General features: G+C 46.5%; 1 protein-coding gene across 6 annotated transcripts in view; it reads right to left on the minus strand.

Moving 5' to 3' along the window:
• Positions 1–21,348, minus strand: part of WWC1 (WW and C2 domain containing 1) — a 187,843-nt gene that overhangs the window by 24,680 nt on the left and 141,815 nt on the right. For all 6 annotated transcript variants that reach the window (XM_032252697.1, XM_032252696.1, XM_032252699.1 and 3 more), the window contains exons 12-17: positions 20,915–21,023; positions 20,263–20,343; positions 18,880–18,966; positions 17,668–17,860; positions 7,297–7,449; positions 4,298–4,389 (exon numbers count right to left, since the gene is read on the minus strand). In XM_032252697.1, coding sequence (XP_032108588.1) covers positions 4,298–4,389; positions 7,297–7,449; positions 17,668–17,860; positions 18,880–18,966; positions 20,263–20,343; positions 20,915–21,023 — 715 coding nt within the window. The remainder of the gene's footprint in view (positions 1–4,297; positions 4,390–7,296; positions 7,450–17,667; positions 17,861–18,879; positions 18,967–20,262; positions 20,344–20,914; positions 21,024–21,348) is intronic.

Raw genomic sequence — 21,348 nt, forward strand, 5'->3', positions numbered from 1 at the left:
ACTTAATTGTAAAGAGAAAAATAATTAAAATCAACAATATCTTTTCACCCACTGGAGTGGCAAAACAAAACAAAACAAATCTGGTAATATCAAGTGCCGGTGAAGGTGCAGAAAGCGTATCCCTGTGGGAAGCGTCAAGGAGAGCAGCCAATTTACATTCTGAAGGCAATTTAGCCTTGTCTGTTAAAATAAAAAATGTACATATGCTTAATTAAGTTATCGCAGCTTGACTAGAGTGAGTGTCACAGAGGGTGTAGGTTAGGGTACTCTTAATCATTGCTGATGGGAGCATTTATTAATAAAATCTTATTTGAGAACTACTCTATGATGTCTGCTAAAATATAAAATACACACGCCCTGGGATCCAGCAATGCCGCTTCTTAGCATCTGCCCTAGATAAATACAAGTCCCCAAGGAGGGCAAATACGAAGATTTTTTCCTCTAGCATTGTTTGGTGTTATATTCTCCTGTATTTTCTAACACTCTTAGTTTTATTTTGCTTGTGAATCTTAAAAAAAAAAGAAAAACCCAGTCTTCTGATTATACGACTTAAAGACATATAAAAAAATAAATAAAACGAGGGAGTACCAGTGGCACGCTGGGTTTCGGGTGCCGAGGAAGGCCTATAAACGGAAACAAAAACACACCGACAGTCTTTTGGAGACCTGAACTCACGACTCCAGAGCTGAGCAGGCACGGCAAGGCCAGTTAACCTCCCAGGACCAATAGAACCTTCCAGTTTTGGGGGAGGGGGCTGCAGATGGTTTACCCTACTACAGCAGCTCCAGGATCCCCAGCCCTCTTTGTAGGGCAGCGTCTGGGCGAAGTTTGAATGGCAGGGGGTGGGGAGACAGGGGGCCACAAAGGGAGAAGGAACAGAAGGCGGTTGCTAGGAGACGGCTTGAAAAGTCTCAGCACAAGCTAGGAATTTGGTGGAAACCACTGATCTCGTGCCAGGGTCTTGGGAGATAGGTTCTGGGCCTATTTCTGGCATCAGACCTTTGCCTGTGTGATCTGTAGTAGAGTGTGGCACAGCAGTGTGCCAGGGAGAAGGGGAGAGAGGGAGAGAAAGAGAGAGGAAAGGAAAGAGAGAGGGAGATGGCCAGGGGTCGGTGGGGAGAGACAGAAAGAGAGAGGAAGAAAAGGAGGGGAGAGAGTGACTGAGACAATTTAGAGAGAACCCTAAACTAACAAAGGAACATATAAAAATTCCAGGAACCTTGCCATCGGCTTTATCACATGAAAAAATAGTAAGAGGAGTAAAACAAGGATCAGCGCACGATAGCCCGTGGGCCAAATCCTGCCTGCTGCTTTGTTTTGGACAGTTTAAGCCATGAATGGTTTTTATATTTTAAAATGGCTGGAAAAAAAAATCAAAAGGGGAACACTTGGTGAAAAGGTGCAAATTTCAGTGTCCATAAATGACGTTTCAGTGGAACAGAGACACTGCCGCTGGTTTATATACTGCCTACGGCTGCTTTCACTCTGCAGTAGCAGAGGTGAGGGGATGCAACAGAATTCCCATGGCCCACAAGGCAAACAATATTTACCATCTGGCCCTGTCCAGAAATCATCTGCTGACCCCTGGAGTAAAAGATATGAAGGGAGGGCACCTTCTGAGACTAAATATGTAATTTGGGGATCTAAGAGAATAACACAGAAGAGTTATTGAATGCTTCCTCTAGGTCAGGGTCTATGTTAAGTGCTTAACATGCATAATTTTGCCAAATTTTGCAATATACCCCATGACATAGTGGCTGTTTTCTAAATCTCTATTTCATAGACGAGGAAACGGAAGTTCACAGCTGTGATATTCAGCCCAGGCTGCATGTTAGAATCACCCAGGGAGCTTTTAAAACTTGCTAATGCTCAGTAAGGTCTTACTAATCAGACATAGGATCCCACAAGGAGGTTGGCTGAGCTAGACTCCAGCTCCATATCTGTCTGAATTTAAAGCACATGCACTTAAGACCAACTTCTATTTCCTTCCAAATGGCAAGACTCATAGGCTGTGGCCATTTCCTACATGGGATTAACCCTATTTCCAGCCAGCAGTGAGCAATGTTCCTTCTCTTTTTCCTAACAATAATTTTGACTATGTATTGAGGGCCTACTATGTGCTTTGTAGTTGATCTTCATTAGTGCCTTTCCCTTGAGTCTCTTCCAGTAACGTTATTAGTATTATGTCCCCAGTTTTCAGATGAGGCTCAGACAAGGTTAGAGCGACTTGCAGAACAGTGATGCAAGGTGCGGGCTTCTGTAGTGCTGGTCACATTCTGCTTCTTGATTTGGTGCTAGTTACAGAGGAGTTTTGCTTTCTGAAAAGTCACTGAGCTCTATGCTTAGGTGAATTTTCTGTATTTTACACTGCAATAAAAAGTTTAAAACACACTTTGCCTAAGGTTACACAAAACGTGAAGAATCCAGGATTCAAACCCTAGTCTACGTCGTTGTTTCTTACCGCGTGTGACGAGACCTTTCTCATAATACAAGGAATTAAATAGCACTGATCACAAAGTGAGAAAGCTGTCCCCTTTTCAATTCTTGTTCAGACACTTTGATTACATCAAGGAGAACGTCTCTCTTTGGCAGTAGCATGTCTTCGACGTTGCTGAAACACTTGCTAACCTTCCTTTTTAATAATAGAAGAGAAGGCTCAGTCAGGCTTAGCAAGCAATATATCTAACTAGACTTTAATAATATTGCTTTATTTTCATTACATTGTGTTGTCCACAGTTACCTTTTGAAGCAGACTTGGCTCCTGGCCTACCCAGTATCCACTTTTTCCCTTAGTAACAAAAATGTAATTTTTTTACCCAAATAACAGACCTCATTCTCCAGTCTCCCTTGCAGTTAGGCAGGCTAAGTGGCTAAGCCTGGCCAATGAGAAGCAAGCAGAAGTTGCTGTGTGGGACCTTCAGGAATGTTTCTTGGTTAAAAGGTACACAAGCATGCTCTCTTTTGTCTTTCCTCTTTCCTGATGGCTACCTGTGTGATGGCTGGTGATCCAGCAGCCATCTTGGGCTATAAAGCAGCCTCAGTGGTGGAGGTCACATAGTAAAGACAACAAAGCAGACAGCGGAAAGGAGCCTGGATTCCCAGTAACACCGTGGGTCTGACAGAAGTGGATAGCCTTGGATGGCTTCCTCCCATTTTTTTTTTTAGACAGTATCTCGCTCTGTCACCCAGGCCAGAATGCAGTGGTGGGATCTTGGTTCACTGCAACCTCCCCCTTCTGGGTTCAAGCAATTCTCCCTGCCTCAGCCTCCTGAGTAGCTGGGGTTACAGGTGCCCACCACCATGCCTGGCTAAGTTTTGTATTTTTCAGTAGAGACGGGGTTTTGCCATGTTGGCCAGGCTAGTCTTGAATTCCTGACCTCAGGTGATCTGTCTACCTTGGCCTTCCAAAGTGCTGGGATTATAGGCGTGAACCACCACTCCTGACCTCTTCCATTCTTAAAAAAAATTTTTTTTTTTTAAGAGACGGGGTCTCGCTATGTTGCCCAGGCTGGAATGCAGTGGCTATTCACAGGCGTGATCCCACTACTGATCACCACGGGAGTTTTGACCTGCTCCATTTCCGACCTGGGCTGGTTCACCCCCTCCTTAGGCAACCTGGTGGTCCCCCACTCCCGGGAGGTCACCATATTGATGCCGAACTTAGTGTGAACACCAAGCTGGCATAGCGCACTACAGTCCAGAACTCCTGGGCTCAAGCCATCCTCCCACCTCAGCCTCCTGAGTAGCTGGGACTACAGGCACCCGCCACCCCCAGCCTCTTAAACATTTTTTTGAGATGAGGTTTCATTACAGTTTCAAACAATTCTCCTGCCTCAGCCTCCTGAATAGCTGGGATTACATTCTTCTCCTTAAGTGAAGAAGTAAACTCCTATCTTATTTCTGTCTAATATTTCTGCTCACCATTCCTGGAAGTCAAATGCAATTCCCAAGGACTCTTTAATTTATAGCAAACTACACAAATTTTCCATTTAGAGTAACAAAGTTTCTTTAAATTTTTTTTAGCAAAATAAATGTCACTATATCAAGATAAAGAAAACACTAGGTGTGAACTATCATGGGTGATTCATGTGACACAAAATGGCGAATTCGGACAGAATCCTGGGAACCATCACACTAGATTATATGGCCTTTTTGCCAGTAGAGAACCCATGAGGAGACAGGTTCTCAGTCTTCTCAGTGGAACACTTCTCTCACCTGTGCTGGCATATGGGGATCTCATTATTGGCCTAGGTCCAGGCCAGGGCAGCTTCTGGGGCCCAAGGGCATGCTCACTTACCAGCTGTCTTCCAGTGTCTGTGTGCTGCTCCGGCCCTCCTGCCTCTTCTCCAGCTCCACTGCTGTCTGTTCCAACAAAGCAGACACAGCGTCCTACAGAGACAAAGGCTGCTGGGTCACTGGGTGCAATACAGGTGCCACCCTTCCTGCCAGGAATCAGAGCATCTCAGATCTGTGACCCTCCCAGTGAACTGATGGTGAAACCAAAGACCAGAGTGGTCAAGCGTCTTGCCCAAGGTCACTGATAAACTAGAAAAATGGTCCTTAGTTCCCCCAGCTAACAGTTCTCTAGAGAATAGCTCCTGTATGTATGAACCTACTCAGCATCGTGGTGGAAGACAGCCAAGTTTAGCAGTGAAGTAAGAGAGAATTAAGGTCCCTGACTATAAGGAGATCATAGCATCATCAGACCAATGTGTGAACCATCAATAATGTAACACAATAAGGATACAATAGAGAAGAGAGGTAATAGGAGAGATAAGTATTGGCTCTTTGAGAACAGTGGAGCAGTGATAAAGCTTGGGAAGCTGCATTCAGGGAGGGCTTCCTGAAAGAGGAACATCTATACTGAACGGTATCTACAGTGAAAAGCCCCTGTGACTTGATGAAATTATTTAACCTCTCTGAGACTGTACTAGAAAGGGTTGTTATGAAGATTAATTGAGACTCTATATAAGGAACATAGAAGAGTACCTGGCACATAATTGGCACCCGGTAAATGGCAGCTAATACTAAAGCAAAAAGTGGATCCTGTAGTTTTCTGAGCACGTGGCTAATTTGTAGTTACCCTTGGTAGTTTGGGCCAGAGCCTAAAAAATTCCTAACATTTGCTTGTAAGGAAGGTAAAAGCGAACTAAAATCAGCTGAAGGCCTGGCATATACCAGGCACTGTGAAAGATGGCTTATGTGTAGCTTCTTCTTTAATCTTTACAACCATCCCGATTGGTGGCGATTATTATGACTTGCTTGAGAAATGGGAAGGAGAGAACTAGTGTGTCTAGGGTTGATGTTCCTGACTCAAGACCATGTTCTAGAAAGGAAAGGAGTTTGTTTTCATGACTTTTGTCGGCTCACTGTCTCCCGAGTGAGAGACCTGGGTTTGAGACCTCGCTTGCTGATGAGATGTAATTTGGCTAGTCTCTCTGAGCCTTGGTAAACTGCACATCATAAACAGAATAGTGCCCGATGCCAAAGGAAGTACAGAAAATGATGACAATGAAAAAGAAGGTGGGGGTGGGGAGGGAAAGGAGAGGAGGAGGACAAAGGGAAAAAGAAAATAGACTTAATTCATCTATTTGTGGCCGGGCGCGGTGGCTCAAGCCTGTAATCCCAGCACTTTGGGAGGCCGAGGCGGGTGGATCACGAGGTCAAGAGATCGAGACCATCCTGGTCAACATGGTGAAACCCCGTCTCTACTAAAAATACAAAAAATTGGCTGGGCATGGTGGCGTGTGCCTGTAATCCCGGCTACTCAGGAGGCTGAGGCAGGAGAATTGCCTGAACCCAGGAGGCGGAGGTTGCGGTGAGCCGAGATCGCGCCATTGCACTCCAGCCTGGGTAACATGAGTGAAACTCCGTCTCAAAAAAAAAAAAAAAAAATTATCTATTTGCTACCCTTATCTTTACCTGTATGTCCAAACCCATCCCCTCCATTAAAATTCTAGGCAGTGGCTGTCTAAACTAACCAAGTGCTGACAGACAGGACCATCTCTACAGAGAGGGAAGGATCACTGCAGAGAGTTACAAGAAAACCTGAATCCAAAACACTCTCTATTTAACTTTTTGATGTGGTCAGGATCCCATAGGAGTCCAATACCCTATATGTAAGGCTAACTTCGCTGCTCATCTGAGTCCTGGCCAGCAGGTGTGGGCTTTCCAAACTGGGGAGACAATTTAAGGATATTTTAATACATTAAAGCATACTGTACTAAAATGAAAACAATACATATTTTTTTTTTACTGAAAATAGGCAAACAAGATTTTCTTTTCTTTTTTTTTTTTTTCTTTTTCTTTTTTGAGGTGGAGTCTCGCTATGTTGCCCAGGCTGGAGTGCAATGGTGCCATCTTGGCTCACTGCAACCTCTGCCTCCCGGGTTTAAGCAATTCTCCTGCCTCAGCCTCCCTAGTAACTAGGATTACAGACAACCGCCACCAAGCTCAGCTAATTTTTGCAATTTTAGTAGAGACAGGGTTTCACCATGTTGGCCACGCTGGTCTCGAACTCCTGATCTTAGGTGATCTGCCTGCCTCAGCCTCCCAAAGTGCTGGGATTACAGGCATGAGCCACCACCCCTGGCCAAGATTTCCAAATAACAAAGTCATAATGGAACCGTTACCAAATGTTCTTTACATATATTTCTTCAGAGCATCTTAAAAACTTTGTTTCTTTTTTAAATATATATATATATATATATATATATATATATAGTAGAGACAGGCTTGTCTTGAACTCCTGGCCTCAAGAGATCCTCCTGCCTCGGCCTCCCAAAGTGCTGGGATTACAGGTATGAGGCACCAGGCCCATTCTCATAACAACCTTTTAAGGCTCTTATTAGACATTAAAAGATGGAGGCTCAGAGAAGGGATATGACTGACCTAGTCCACTGTCTTCCCATGACTTCCTGCTGCCTCTTATAAAAGCCTCCACTCTGGGCCTTGAACAAAGTAGGGGCTCAAGAAAGGTTAATCTTTTACCTTCCAGTTTTCTCCCTCCTTATCCATTTGGTTTGTAAAAAATCATGAATTAAGGTTTTTATCAGCCAAGTGGTATTAGGTAGAGCAAGGACAGAAGGAGGAAGCACAGCTTTGGAAGCAAGTTCTGGAAGGGGAGCTGCCTGCCCCTTAGTGGAGATCTCTCCTTCCCTGTTCTATTCTCCTACTTCCTCCACTCCATTTTTCTCCTCTCGTGATGCCCAACCACCTCCAGTTCTGGGAGAGGTTTTCCCTTCCGACATCCAGGTGCTGCCTTGTGGGAGGGTAGTGTCCCTGGTCCCAGCTCACCGTGCTTGCAGGCCCTGGGGTGGGGGCCGTGGCTCCCACTGGCTTGGGTTCCCTGCTCTGTTTCTTCAAGTATTTGTAGCTGAGGAGGTTGTACCAGCGAGTCGACCTCTCCCCAGACCGGCAGACCTCCGCCAGGCTGATCTGGGCACCTCCCTGTTGGGAATGGAAACAAGGAGAGCATAAGCAGGGAGGGATCAGGTGTCAGGGGAATTTGTCCCCCAGGGATGGTATGGAAAAAATACCACTCCAGATGTGAGGGAGGCATCCTGGCAGGCAGAGAGGCCTAGTTGCTGACATTTCCAATAACTCACTTGTTCGTTCATTCATTCATTGGTTTAATCATCTGCCAAATCTTTATTGAGGTCTCGAACTCCTGACCTCAGGTGATCTGCCTGCCTCAGCCACCCAAAGTGCTGGGATTACAGGTGTGAACCACCATGCCCGGCCAAGATCCTATGGTTTTTTTAATTTAAAAAACTCTGATAAAAAATCCTTTAGTTTACCATTTTTGCTGCTTTTAAGTGCACAGTTCTGTTAAGCGTTACACACATTGTTGTAAAAGAGATCTACTGAACAGTCTCATCTTGCAAATCTAAAACTCTACACTTATTAAGCAACAACTTCCTTTATCCCCTTCTCTGCGACCCCAGTAACCACCAGCATATTTTTTGTTTCTATGAATTTGATGACTTTGGATACCTCATATAAGTTGAATCATACAGTATTTGTCTTTTTGTGACTGGCTTATTGAACTTAAGAATGTCCTCAAGGTCCATCTGTGTTGTGGCATGTATTGGAATTTTATTCCTTTTTGTTGTTGTTTTTTTGGAGATAGGGTCTCTCTTTGTTGCTCAGGCTGAAGTGCAGTGGTGTGATCATAGCTCACCGTAATCGCGAGCTCCTGGGCTAACAGATCCCCTTTTCTTTTTAAGGCTGAATAATATACCAGTGTAGCATACCATGGGTATGCTACATTTTGCTTAACCTTTCATCTGTTGGTGGATATTTGGGTTATTCTACCTCTTCACTATTGTGAGTAGCGCTGCTGTGAAGATGGGTGTACAAGTAATTCTTTAAGAACCTGCTTTCAGGCCGGGCACAATGGCTTACACCTATAATCCCAGCACTTTGGGAGGCCAAAGCAGAAGGATCACCTGAGGTCAGGAGTTTGAGACCAGCCTGACCAACATGGAGAAACCCCATCTCTACTAAAACTACAAAATTAGCTAGGAGTGGTGGTGCATGCCTGTAATCCCAGCTACTCAGGAGGCTGAGGCAGAACAATCACTTGAACCAGGAGGCGGAGGTTGTGGTGAGCTGAGATCACGCCATTGCACTCCAGCCTGGGCACAAGAGCAAAACTCCATCTCAAAAAAACATAAAAAACAAAACAAAACAAAAAAACCAAAATCTGCTTGAATATATACCCAGAAGTGTGATTGCTGGGTCATATGGTAGTTACATTTTTAATTTTTTGTGGAACTACTATACTGTTTTTCTTAACACTTGTTAAAGGAAGTGCTTATAATCCCACCGACAATGCACATGAGTTCCAATTTCTCTCCATCTTGACCAACAGTAGCTGTTTTGTGTGGTTTGTTGCCATCATCCACATGGGTGTGAGGTGGTATCTCACTGTGGGTTTGATTTGCATTTCTCTGATAATTAGTGATGCTGAACATCTTTTCACATGCGTCTTGGCCATTTGTATATTAATTTTGGAGAAATGTCGATTCAAGTCCTTTGCCCATTTTTAAGTTGGGTTATTTGATTTTTTTGTTATTGAATACCCATTCTGTGTTAGTTACATTAAGCACTAGGTTCTGTGTTAGGTGCTGAGGATAATGATGGTCTCCACATGGTTCCACCTTCTGGGAGCCAATACTCTCCCAATGGACTCAGAAACTGAACAAGTAAAATTCCAAGTGAGGTAGAAAACGGCATATAATTTCTCTCCACTAAATTTGCAAAAGTCAAAAAAATTGACAACAGGTGCCATGGGTGAGATTATAGGGAAATAGGCCCTCTTTCACCTTGCTTGTGGGAATGTAAAATGACAGAAACCCTATGGAAGGAATTTAGTCATAACTAGCAAAAATATAAATGCATTTTGCCCTTTGACCAAGTAATTCTCCTTGTAGCTATCTATCCCACAGTACACCTGCAGAAACCTGCACAAGTGCAAAATGACCCACAAACAAGAGTCTTCATTCTGACCTTCTTCGTAATAGTGAAGGATTTTAAACAACCCAAAGGTCCGGCCAACAGGGAACAGACTGAATGAACTATAATCCATCTATACAATGGAATATTATATAGCCATGTAAAAAAGAGGAAGATCTCTTTATACTGATGCAGAGAGATGGCCAGGCTATCCTGTTAAGGGAAAAAATAGCATGGTACAGAAAAGAATATATAATATGCTACCTTTTGTGCAAGAAAGAGGGGGGGTAAGTATAATTATATCTATAGTCTATCTATGTATTGCCTCATGTTTGAGGTGTGAGGGGGAGTGAACATGATCATATGTACACAAGAAATAATGGAAGGATGAAAAAGAAGCTAATCAAAGTGGTCACCTATATAGGATAGGCGGTGGGACCGGGGTGGGGAAAGAGCAGGATTTCTCTTCAGTAAACCTTTCCGTAGAATTTTTCTTTGAATCATGCAAATATATCCCTTAAAATAAAAACAAACTATAACAAACTAACCTGACTGAATATAAGCTCACAGAGAAGGGAATTATTTCAATTGACTTAAAATTTTTACTGTTTTGTTTTCCTTACATCCTTCCTAGAAATTACTACAAACTAATTAATCATTCCTCAGAGGCTTGTTTCAACATGTCCAAAAATGAGCCCTCGTCAGGTTTGGGAGGGTGGTCAGCTCACTTTCCCTAACACACCAGTGTGGGTGGGTGGAAGGGGCTACCCAGACTCTGTGCCGATGGGTGGTAGAAATACCAAATGCCAGTTTGCAAAGTGGACCTGTAGCCAAGTGTATTAATCTGTTCTCATGCTACTAATAAACATATATCTGAGACTGAGTGATTTATAAAAGAAAAAGGTTGAGTTGACTCAGTTCAGCATGGCTGGGGAAGCCTCAAGAAACTTATAATCATGGCAGAAGGGAAAGCAAACACATCCTTCTTCACATGGCAGCAGCAAGGAGAAGTGCTGATCAAAAGTGGGAAAAGCCCCTTATAAAATCGTCAGATCTTGTGAGAATTCACTCATTATGAGAACAGCAGAATGGGGATAACCGTCCCCATGATTCAATTACCTCCCACCAGGTCCCTCCCACAACACGTGGGAATTATGAGGGCTACACTTCAAGATGAGATTTGGGTGGGGACACAGCCAAACCAGATCACCAAGCAATGGCTCAGGAGCGTGCCTAGGACCAGGAGGGGGCTCTGCAGTCCACCTGGGATGCTTCCAATTCTTCCTTCCAACAGGATGCACGGGAACATGGCAGGGCTGTGCTAGGTCTGGGGCAGTGAAAGGTATTTCTGAAAGCACAGAGTTGAGTAGGGAGAGGAAGCAAGCACGATGATGACACCTCACTTGTTTAGCACCAGCTTCCTCATCTGGAAAACAGGGAAAATAACTCCTACCTACCAGCCTATTGGGAGGATCAGAGTGAATTAAATGCTTGTCACATTTCAGGCACGCAGAATAAAGGTACATATATACAAATGTTTGTCTATTGCTCATTTATTAATTCAATAACAACTCCCTAAGCGCTTCGCAGACTCTGGAGCCACATAAGCATGTAAGACTTGATTCTTCCCCCAAAAGGCTCATGGTCTCCAGGGAGATAGACAGCTGTGTTGGCTATTACAGTGTAGAACATGCCAGGCCATGGTGAGGCACGAGGGGGAAGGACCAGGATCACAGCTTTGAGGTGTGGTACCTCCAGCAGATTATGATGAATTCTAATAAGATACATCATTTATCTGGGGCCGTCTCACAGGGTGAATATTGTCTACCTCGCTGTCCACCACCTTACCACATTCGAAGAGTCAACCCACATGAAAACCTAAACGAGAAAGGAAGGAATGGAACCTCCAGACACTGGTTTCAAGCCAATCAACTCATGAAACTGGATGCAATTTTGAGGGCATTTATGCATTCATTCATTCCTTCATTTATTCAACACACACAAATCTGCTGAGAAGTCTTATGTACCAGGCACTGTTCTGCGTGCTGCAGAGACAGCAGAATTGAAGGCGGATACATATTCCTGCCCCATGACCTTATATTCGAGTCTAGGGGAATCAGATAACAACTCAATAGGTCAACTCCATACTGTGTTTCATCGAATCTAAGATGCTATCAATTTAAAAGCATACCATTATTTTGTGCACTAAGAAAGAGAAATAGTTGCTAATTAAACTACAACCTGTCATCTAGTACAAAGTACATCTTGATTTCAGAAATAAAATTTGAAGATAACACGGACCCTAGAATCTATGAAGTACAGTGAAATGTTAGGTGATAAAAGGTGCTGTAGAGAAAAATGCTACAGGGAAAGGGGCTAAGAGGGGATAAGAGAGCAGAGAGTGTATGGGATTTAAATAGCGGGGAAGGAGGCCCTCACTGAGAAGGCGACATTTGAGTAAAGTCTGGAAAGCGGTGAGGGAGCAAGTCTTGCCCATGGACATCCGGGAGGAGAGAATGCCAGGCAGAGAACACAGCAAGTGCAAAGGTCTGGAGTGGAGGTTGGGGGGCATATGTTGGTGTGATCAAGGAATGTGAGGCTGGAGGGGGAGTTTTGGGGAGAAAACCCCAGAGGTAAGAAGTGGCCAAATCCCAAGGGGCCTTGGGGGCCAGGCAAAGGACACAGGTGTTGACTCTAGGTGGAGACACACGGCATCGTGAGGTTTTAGCAGGAGAATGGCATGCACTGATTTACATTTAAATAGGATAAGTCTGGCTACTCTGTTGAAAAAAGAGGAAGGGAAAAAGGTCAGAAGCTGAGAGACCAAGTAGAAGATGGCTGCCATCATCCAGGTAAGGGAAGACAGTGGCATGGGTCTGGGGAAGTGGTGAGAAGTGGAACTTAGGGTTCTTTTATTTATTTATTTATTTATTTTTTTGAGATGGAGTTTCACTCTTGTTACCCAGGCTGGAGTGCAATGGCGCAATCTCGGCTCACCGCAACCTCCGCCTCCTGGGTTCAGGCAATTCTCCTGCCTCAGCCTCCTGAGTAGCTGGGATTACAGGCACGCGCCACCATGCCCAGCTAATTTTTTGTATTTTTAGTAGAGACGGAGTTTCACCATGTTGACCAGGATGGTCTCGATCTCCTGACCTCGTGATCCACCCGCCTCGGCCTCCCAAAGTGCTGGGATTACAGGCGTGAGCCACCGCGCCCGGCGCTGGGTTCTTTTAAAAGGTGGCACGAAGACGATGGGGTGAAGGAAAGAGGGGGTCAAGAATGACTGCAGGGTGTCTGGTCTGAGCAATGGAGGAATGAGGTTGCCATCGGCTGGGACAGCGGAGATACAGGAGGAAAGGTCAGGGGCGCTCTTGTGCCCATGTTAGTTTGAGGTCCTATTTTACATGTTAAGTGAAGATGATATAGAATAGGCAGTGGAGATATGAGATTCGAGAGGGGTGGGGAGGCCCCAGCTGGAGCCCTGCACTTGGGATGGGTTTGCAGCTGGGAGATAAAAGGAGACCACCAAGGAAACGAGTGGAAAAGGTAAAGATCAAGGACCCAATCCCAGGCCCTCTGACATAGGTAGGTCAGGGAAATGAGGATGAATCAGCAAAGGAAACCAGGATGCTAGAGGTGAGGGGAGAACACTGGAAGAGTGAGGTAACCGGGAGGCCAAGCAAGGGCAAAGGATGTTGAGGGAGGTGAAGTCAGCAACTGCGGGAGATGCAGCTGCCAGGTCCAGTAGGAAGGTGGAGAGCTGGCCTCTGGTCTAGGAACAAGGAGCTCACTGATGAACATGAGGAGCACACCCCTGGTACAAAGCTGAGGGCCAGGCTGGGCATAGTGGCTCATGCCTGTAATCCCAGCACTTTGGGAGGCCGAGGTGGGTGGATCTCTTGAGGTCAGAAGTTTGAGACCAGCCTGGTTAACATGGTGAAACCCCATTTCTACTAAAAGTGAAAAAATTGGCCAGGCATGGTGGCTTGTGCCTATAGTCCCAGCTACCGGGGAGGCTGAAGAGGGAGGATCACTTAAGCGCAGAAGGTCAAGTCTGCTGTGAGCCCAGTTCACAGCACTGCACTCCAGCCTGGGCAACAAAGCAAGATCCTCTCTCAAAAAAATCTTTTGTTTTGTTTTGCTTTGAGCATGGGAGAAATAACAGCATGAAGATATACTGATAGGAGGTATCCAGTGGAGGAAAGAAAGTTAAAGATGGAGAAAAGAGCAGAATGGCTGTTGGAGGGATGTTCTTTGTGAGAAAATGGGGGTGGTGGCCTCAGATAGCAATGAAGAAGGACCATCCTCAGAAGCTAGGGAAATGGCAGAACCTACAAGAACATCTAGATATGCTGTGGGAGCGCTCTTCTGAGTCCTCCTCTCTTCTCTCCCTGAGAGAAGTATAAATTAGTCATTGTGATGAGTGGGCGAGTCAATGGTCCAGGGAGATACAGTATAATTTCTGGGCAGCATTCAGGGCTCATGGGAAGTGAGTGATCACCATTTCCAAATGACGCCATACAGCGTGGTTGTGTGCATTTTTTTTTCCAGTTGCTCATTTGGAGAGGAGGGGGTGGAGAGTTCACTTTGACAGGGCTGGGGTTTTGCCAAGTTAGCATGGCAAAGTGAGAGGGGGCAAGGGAACGGTTTTACTGGTGAACCATGGGATGTAAGTGGGGCGTGAGAAGTGGGCTTCCTTGAAAGAGCCTGGGCTGGGGTGGCGTGGAGCTCAGCAGTAGAGCAGGGGGCAACTAGGCCCCCCTGCAATGCCATGCTAGGGCATTTGGTAGAACTGTTGCCTGTGATATTGGGAAGGCGGGCTGTGTATTCCTCAAAACCTATAATCTGGGTCTGGGGACATGAGAGACACTCACAGTAACCCCCTGAGAAGTAGCATGGTGTGATGGCTACACATAAGGAAGCTGGAGTCTCTGTTCAAATCCAGGCTTTGCCATCTTCTTGTTGGATGAGCTGGCAGGTTACTTGGGCCTTGATCCCTTATTTTTCTGGGGCAATCGCAAGGATTAAATGAGATATTGCACACAAAGTTCTTAGCCCCCTGACAGACAGATAGAGTCGGCTCAGTACAGATACTGTTGCTGCCTAGCTGAAAACAGACTGGGGATTCCACACACCCTGCTGCCTGGAGTCTCTGCGTGGGAGCGGACAGGCCCTTTTTCCTCCCATCTCACTTCTCCTCCTCCAGCCACCAAAATACGACAGCCTGACACTCCATGTCCCCACTGTATACGGGAAAGGAGGTATCCCATTGGCCACAGGCAAAGACCAGCCACGGTGAGATGAGCGCTTTGGCTGCTGCCATGGCAACCAGCAATGACCAGCCTTCAATTAGGAAGGAGGAATAAAAGGCATCCAATTAGGAGAAGAAAATAGGATTGAGCCTCTTCTGGCTTAGGAATGCCCAGGGCCAGGGGAACGCTTCGCTGGAGGAGCCCAGGCTTGCCAACCCCTTCGAGTCACCAACCCCACCTCTGGGCTCCAGGGAGCCATGTGCTGGCAAAGAGAGAACACAGAGGCGCTGACGTGTGTGAACTTCAGAGGGGGACCTGCTGGAGTTCAAATACAGCTTCTGCCACTTTCTAACTGTGTGATCTAGGAAAGGTCTTTTACCTGTTTGTGCCTCAGTTTCTCCACTGGAATATGCTACCTATTTTGCAAGGTTGGAGTGAGGATCAGTAGAGATAATGGGCTGAGTGTGGTGGCTCACACCTGTAATCCCAGCACTTTGGGAGGCCAAGGCGAGTGGATCGCCTGAGGTCAGGAGTTCAAGATCAGCCTGACCAACATGGTGAAACTCTGCCTCTACTAAAAAACAAAAATAAGCCAGGTGTGGTGGTGCGTGCCTGTAGTCTCAGCTACTCGGGAGTCTAAGGCAGGGGAATTGCTTGAGCCAGGGAGGTGAAGGTTGCACTGAGCTGAGACAGCACCACTGCATTCCAGAGACTGAGAGTGAGACTCAGTCTAAAAAAAAAAAAAACAAAAAAACAAAACAGAGATAATGCATATAAAGAGCTTAGCTCAGTGCCTGCCATGTAAGCTGCATCCTACTGATATTAACTACAGGTACTGCATTACTGTCAGTAACAACAACATAAATGGTAGTGATGCTGCTTTGTACCCAGCTAAGGAGGAAAGAGATGGGAACTGATATCCAGTGAGCGAAGTACAGACACTTTGCAGCTCTGCATTCTTGTTACACAAAGTGTGATCTAGGAACCAGCAGCATTGGCCTCAACTGGGAGCTTGTTAGAAATGCAGAATCTCAGGTTCCGCTCCAGACTTGCTGAATCAGAATCTGCATTTTAGCCAGAGCTCCAGGAAATTCCTGTGCATGGCACAGTTTGAAGTGCTGCTATAGCACCTCATTTAGTTTTCAGAGAACCACCTCCAGGAAGTCAGTATGAGCCGGATTTTACCGATAAGGGAACTGACCGAGAATTGAAGATTCTGAGGAGGTCTGGCTGGAAGGGCAAGCCTGGTGTCAGCCCCAGGCCGCAAGCCAAGGATATGGCCCCACAATGCCATGACAGAGAAGGCTTTTACAGCACAAGCTGATGAAGGCAAGGAGGGAGAGCAGAGATTCCCTACTCTGGGCAAAGCCTGTGATTTATAGCAGGAGAAAGGTGGTGAGCCCTCTGAGGAGGCAGTGAGAGGATCCACACTCCAGCTTCCGGACACAGAGGCTGGAGAGGCTCGGAGAGATGTATGCATCTTGTTTCTCTCCTTTGCACATATCCCACATTTTCCTCCATCACTTCAACCCATCCATTTCCAAAACGGCCCTCCTCACAGTTTGTTCACAAGTTAGCCATCAGTGCTGGCGCCTTGTCTATTTGGTTCCCCATTTGATTCCCCAGCCCCACACACAGGGGTGGGACACAAGCTCCCAGTACAGATCTGAGCATGAGTAGAGCAACCTTCTAGGTATAATGCCCATGCTTGGGCTCCCTCCTTTGTGCCCACAGTTGAGTTATCATTAAAATACTCTAACACTAAATGGCATCAGGGTTAACAAAGGCCTTTACTTCTTTTAACTCACTTGTACATCACAAGCCCCTGAGTTAGCTGTTCTGTAAGTCCCCCTTCTACAGATGGGAAAGCTGAATATCTGTCTGCACTTGGGTCTGCCTGTCTCTAAGGGGACAGTTTCTTAGGGAACAGTGTACCCGGGGCTACTTCATCTTCAGTCCTGACTCCTGCCAGTGCAGTGAGGAGATGGAAGCCAGAGGAGGTCCGTTTCAGGGAGTCTAGCAATGGCCTCAATCAACGAGAACTCACTGTGTGTCAGATGCTTGAAGGTGCTTGACAGGTGCTATCTCAATCCTTACAAAGATTCTTCTAGTGGGCATGACAGAGTCATTATTATTTGCATTTTATGGACAAGAAAAATGAGAATCAGAGATGTTAAGTAACCTGTCCAAGGTCATCCAGCTATAGAGCAAGGGGTAAAGGTGGGATGTAAATGCCTATGTGTTTGTTGTCATTATTCTGTGCTATTTTTCTTTTTTTTTTGACACAGGGTTCTGCTGTTGCCCAGGCCAGAATGTTGTGGCACGATCAGCTCACTGCAGCCTTGAACTCCTAGGCTCAAGAGATCCTCCCATCTCAGCCTCCAGAGTAGCTAGGACTACAGGCATGTACCACCATGCCCGGCTAATTTTGTATTTGTAGAGATGGGGTCTTGCTCTGTTTCCCAGGCTGCTCTCGAACTCCTGCACTTGAGTGATCCTTCAGCCTTGGCCTCCCAAAGGGTTGGGATTCTAGGTGTAAGCCACCACACAGCTGTAGTCTGTGCTTCTTACCTCGTCTCTCATGCCTATGGTAAAGCTGTGGTTTGAGGTCCTGCTATAGCACCTCAGCTTCACTACAGTAAACAACAGCTTTGCTACACGCATGAGACATTAGGTAAGAAGCAGAGGCTATGGCTGTGGCTAGCATTTTCCAGGTTCTGGCAGTTTCAAAAGGCACTTTCAGGTCCATTACTCTTCCTCTTGTGAAAAGAGCTCCTTCTCTCCCACCCCAGGTCTGAGAACAACATTCACCTGTGGAAGCATCTCTGCCTAGAATCCAAGATAAGCCTGACAATAGCACAACCTGTGTCTCCCTCCAGCCGTCTTCCTGAAGCGCAGGGTGGACCAATCCCCATAAACATGGAAGGCCAGACAGGCAGACAGACACGGCCCTTACCAGGCACTCCTCCAGATGGCTCTTGTCGGTGGTACAGACATCGACTCTTAAGGTCTTCTGGTGAAGGGCTGGATAGGACATGGATACCCAGAACACCTCATTGAACACTAGAGTATCTGAGGCATCCAGGGGCCGGGTCCGGAACAGGCAGGTGGTGCTTTCAGAGCAAGGAAGGACAGCGACGCGGATATTCCTAGAGGGAGACAGAACCACAGGAAATCTTGGGTCAGCCCAGGTCTGGGGCTAAACAGCTGCTGAAATCCCTAAGCAAACCACAGAGGATGAGAGTTTGCAGAACTGAGGAATCTGGGAAATCAGGCCCCTATACACTGGAAGGGACTTAGACGAATGGAACAAAATTCCAGATGCATTTATCTTTGGGTCCAGACCCCTCACTTCTAGGCATTATCCCACAGATACCCCTGCATGAGTACCAGTGAGATATAGAGAAGGCTATTCAGCCTGGCACCGTCTGTGTGGGCAAAAGACTGAAAATGACCCAAGCGTCCCATCTTATCTTCCTTCTGTTTCGTCCACCTTCCTGCCCTTCCTTCTTCCCACATGTGCCACCCTCACAGGCTGGCTGGGTGTAGACCACAGACACATCAGCTCCTGTTGTCACCCTTCAGGCCTTACGGTCTAGTTAAGAAGAAAACTCATAGGTAGATGAGTGCAATAAAGGATAAACCCATCTACCATGGGAAGTGCCCACATTCGGACAGAGCACGTGTTTGCCGCCTATCAGCATCAAGGTAACATGCAGTCACATCCCTCCAAGAGAAGCACAGTGATTGGTCTTGACTCTTGGAAACAGAAGACCCATCTCTCTCTGCAAGAAACACTTGAGCTTAGGAGAAAATAGACTGTGACCATTCTTCTCCATGAGGCTCAAAGTCTGGGAGGGTAGGGCCCAGGAAGGATCTGCTCACCACCCCATACCTAGAGCTGGCATGCAGCAGGTGCTCAGCATGTAATGGGACAGGAATTCACAGTCAACTAGAGTGTGTGTCTTTACTGCTGGTGTGCTTGCCATTGTGCCTGTATTCACATGCATTTACATCACGTGACATTTAGCATCACGGTCATATGTATTACAAACCCACAGTGCCTTGACAAGCCCATAAGTGGATCAGGACAGGGCAGAAAAATGACCCCCAGGGGTGACTCCAGAGCGTGAAAGTATGATATACACATGTCCAGCTACATACTCACACTTTCTGGTCCTGTTGCTGCAACAGAGCAGAAAGGTTACTCAGCTGGATGATTAATATTGCAAATTGCTTATTCTTCTCATCATACCTGAAATGAAAAGGGGCATACCTATTAGTAATACACTCATCATTCTTGCTCCTTCTCTCTGTTAAAAGTCACAGGATGTGGCTTTTGGCTGCCTTGGGGACTGTGGTGAGCTCAAGAGCACAGGCCCAGTGCTTTGCTGCCATGCAGGGATATAGAGCTAGAACTGTCAGTTCTTTGAAAAAAAAAAATTTTTTTTTTTGAGACAGGGTCTCACTCTGTCATCCAGGCTGGAGTACAGTGGCATGATCAGGGCTCATGGTAGCCTCGACCTCATGGGCTCAGGTGATCCTCTCACCTCAGCCTCCAAAGTAACTGGGACTATAGGTGTGCGCCACCACGCCCAGCTAATTTTTTATATTTTTAGTAGAGATGGGTTTCATCATGTTGCCCAGGATGGTCTTGAACTCCTGGAGTCAAGTGATCCATCTGCCTCAGGCTCCCAAAGTGTCGGGATTATAGGCATAAGCTACTGCACCCAGCCAGTTGTCTAAATTTTTAAAAAGAACTCATAAATGTGGGTGAAATTTCGTGATATGGAAATGTTGGCAATTAATTCCTATTAAAAAATACTGAAGGCCGGGCATGGTGGCTCATGCCTGTAATCCCTGCACTTTGGGACACTGAGGCAGGGGGATCATTTGAGGTCAGTTTGAGACCAGCCTGGCCAACATCGTGAAGCCGTGTCTCTACTAAAAAGACAAAATTAGCCGGGCGTGGTGGTGCACACCTGTAATCCCAGCTACTTGGGGGGCTGAGGCAGGAATCGCTTGAACCAGGGAGGCAGAGGTTGCAGTGAGCTGAGATCATGCTACTGCATTCCAGCCTGGGCGACAGAGTAAGACCATGTCTAGAAAAAATAAAAAAATATTGAGATAATCCCCCAACAAGAGAAAACAAAAGGAACAACCATGTGTGTGTTGACCCAATCTGGGCTGCGGCCCCTAGTGGTCAACTTCCATCCAGATCATTGAAACCTGGATGGGATGGAAAGACAAAAGCCACCATAACAAAGAACAAACACGCTGAGGCAGGAGGTCTCAGCCCTGTTCCTGGCTCTGCCACCAGTCAGCTCAGTGAGTTGGGGCAAGTTACAAGGTCTTTTAAAACCTCGTTTCTCCTATCTGTAAAGTGGACAGCTGGGAGTTGAGAAGCGAATTGGCATCTTTTTAGTTAGGAAGCTGCAACGGTCAGCTGCCGGTGCTGCCTTCCACCCTGGGTGGCTGTGAAGGTAAATGCGGATGAAGAAGTGACCCCACACAGACCATTACCTCTGTCCTCATCATCCATGTCACTTACTTCAGGGCAATCTGGACTCGGGTCGCACCCACTGCTTCTGATTCATCACTGTCAAATGCAGCAGCTTCTGAAGCACCCAGTCTGAAAAGGCAACAGGGGAGGGGAAGTTAGGCTTCCCTGCAGTAAACAAACTGTTCTGGGAGGCTGCGGTTGGATCACCAAGAAGGAAAGTAAGGGTTTGCTCAGCCTCCCTCCAGGTCCTTTTTTTAAAAATTTTAATTAAAGAAAAAAATTTTTTAGAGATGGCGGGGGTCTCACTATGTTGCCCAGGCTGGTCTCGAACTCCTGGTGTCAAGTGATCGTCCCACTGAAGCCTCCCAAGTAGCTGGGATTACAGGCTCACACTATGCCCAGATTGGACCCCTCTCTGAAGGGGGCTTCCCTTTCTCCAGCGCTTGCTCCTTAGCCATACACCTTTTCACAGCTACCACAGAACTAGCACTACCCCAAACCTCAAGCACCTCCAAGGTCCCAGGAAAGGTTATGCTGCTGTGCCTTGGGCTGCCAAGAGGAAGGTGGGGTCATGCCCTCTTGGGGCTCCACCCACACACTAGGGGGGCCCAAACCTAAGCCACCCCACAAGCCTAGGCTCTGCATATTCAGAGTTCATGGCTCACAGGGCCACAGAGCGAGACAGCACCCAGGCACCCACCTCTGCACAGAAGCCTCGTACACACCACTGTCTCCAGCCACTGACTCGTCTGACACTGCAGCTGAGACACAGGCCACTTTTAGCCCACAGCCCTGGGCCGCATTCACAGCTAGAGAAGGAAGATGGAAAGGCAGGTTCAGGAATCAGAAAACTGTCTTTGCAACTCCCAATTTTGTTTTGTTTTGTTTTTGAGGCAGGGTCTCACTCATCCAGGCTGGAGCGCAGTGGCACAATCATGGCTTGCTGCAACTTTGACCACTCTGGGTTCTGATGATCTTCCCACCTCCGCTGCCCAAGGAGCTGGGACTATAGGCATGTGCCACCACACCCAGCTAATTTTTAAATTATTATTATTTTTTGGTAGAGATGAGGTTTTGCTACATTGCCCAGGCTAGTCTTGAACTCCTGGTCTCAAGCGATCGGCCTGCTTTGGC

This window comes from Sapajus apella, unplaced genomic scaffold (genome assembly GCF_009761245.1).
Source record: "Sapajus apella isolate SASKATOON/1434 unplaced genomic scaffold, GSC_monkey_1.0 scaffold79, whole genome shotgun sequence".
Taxonomy (NCBI): domain Eukaryota; kingdom Metazoa; phylum Chordata; class Mammalia; order Primates; family Cebidae; genus Sapajus; species Sapajus apella.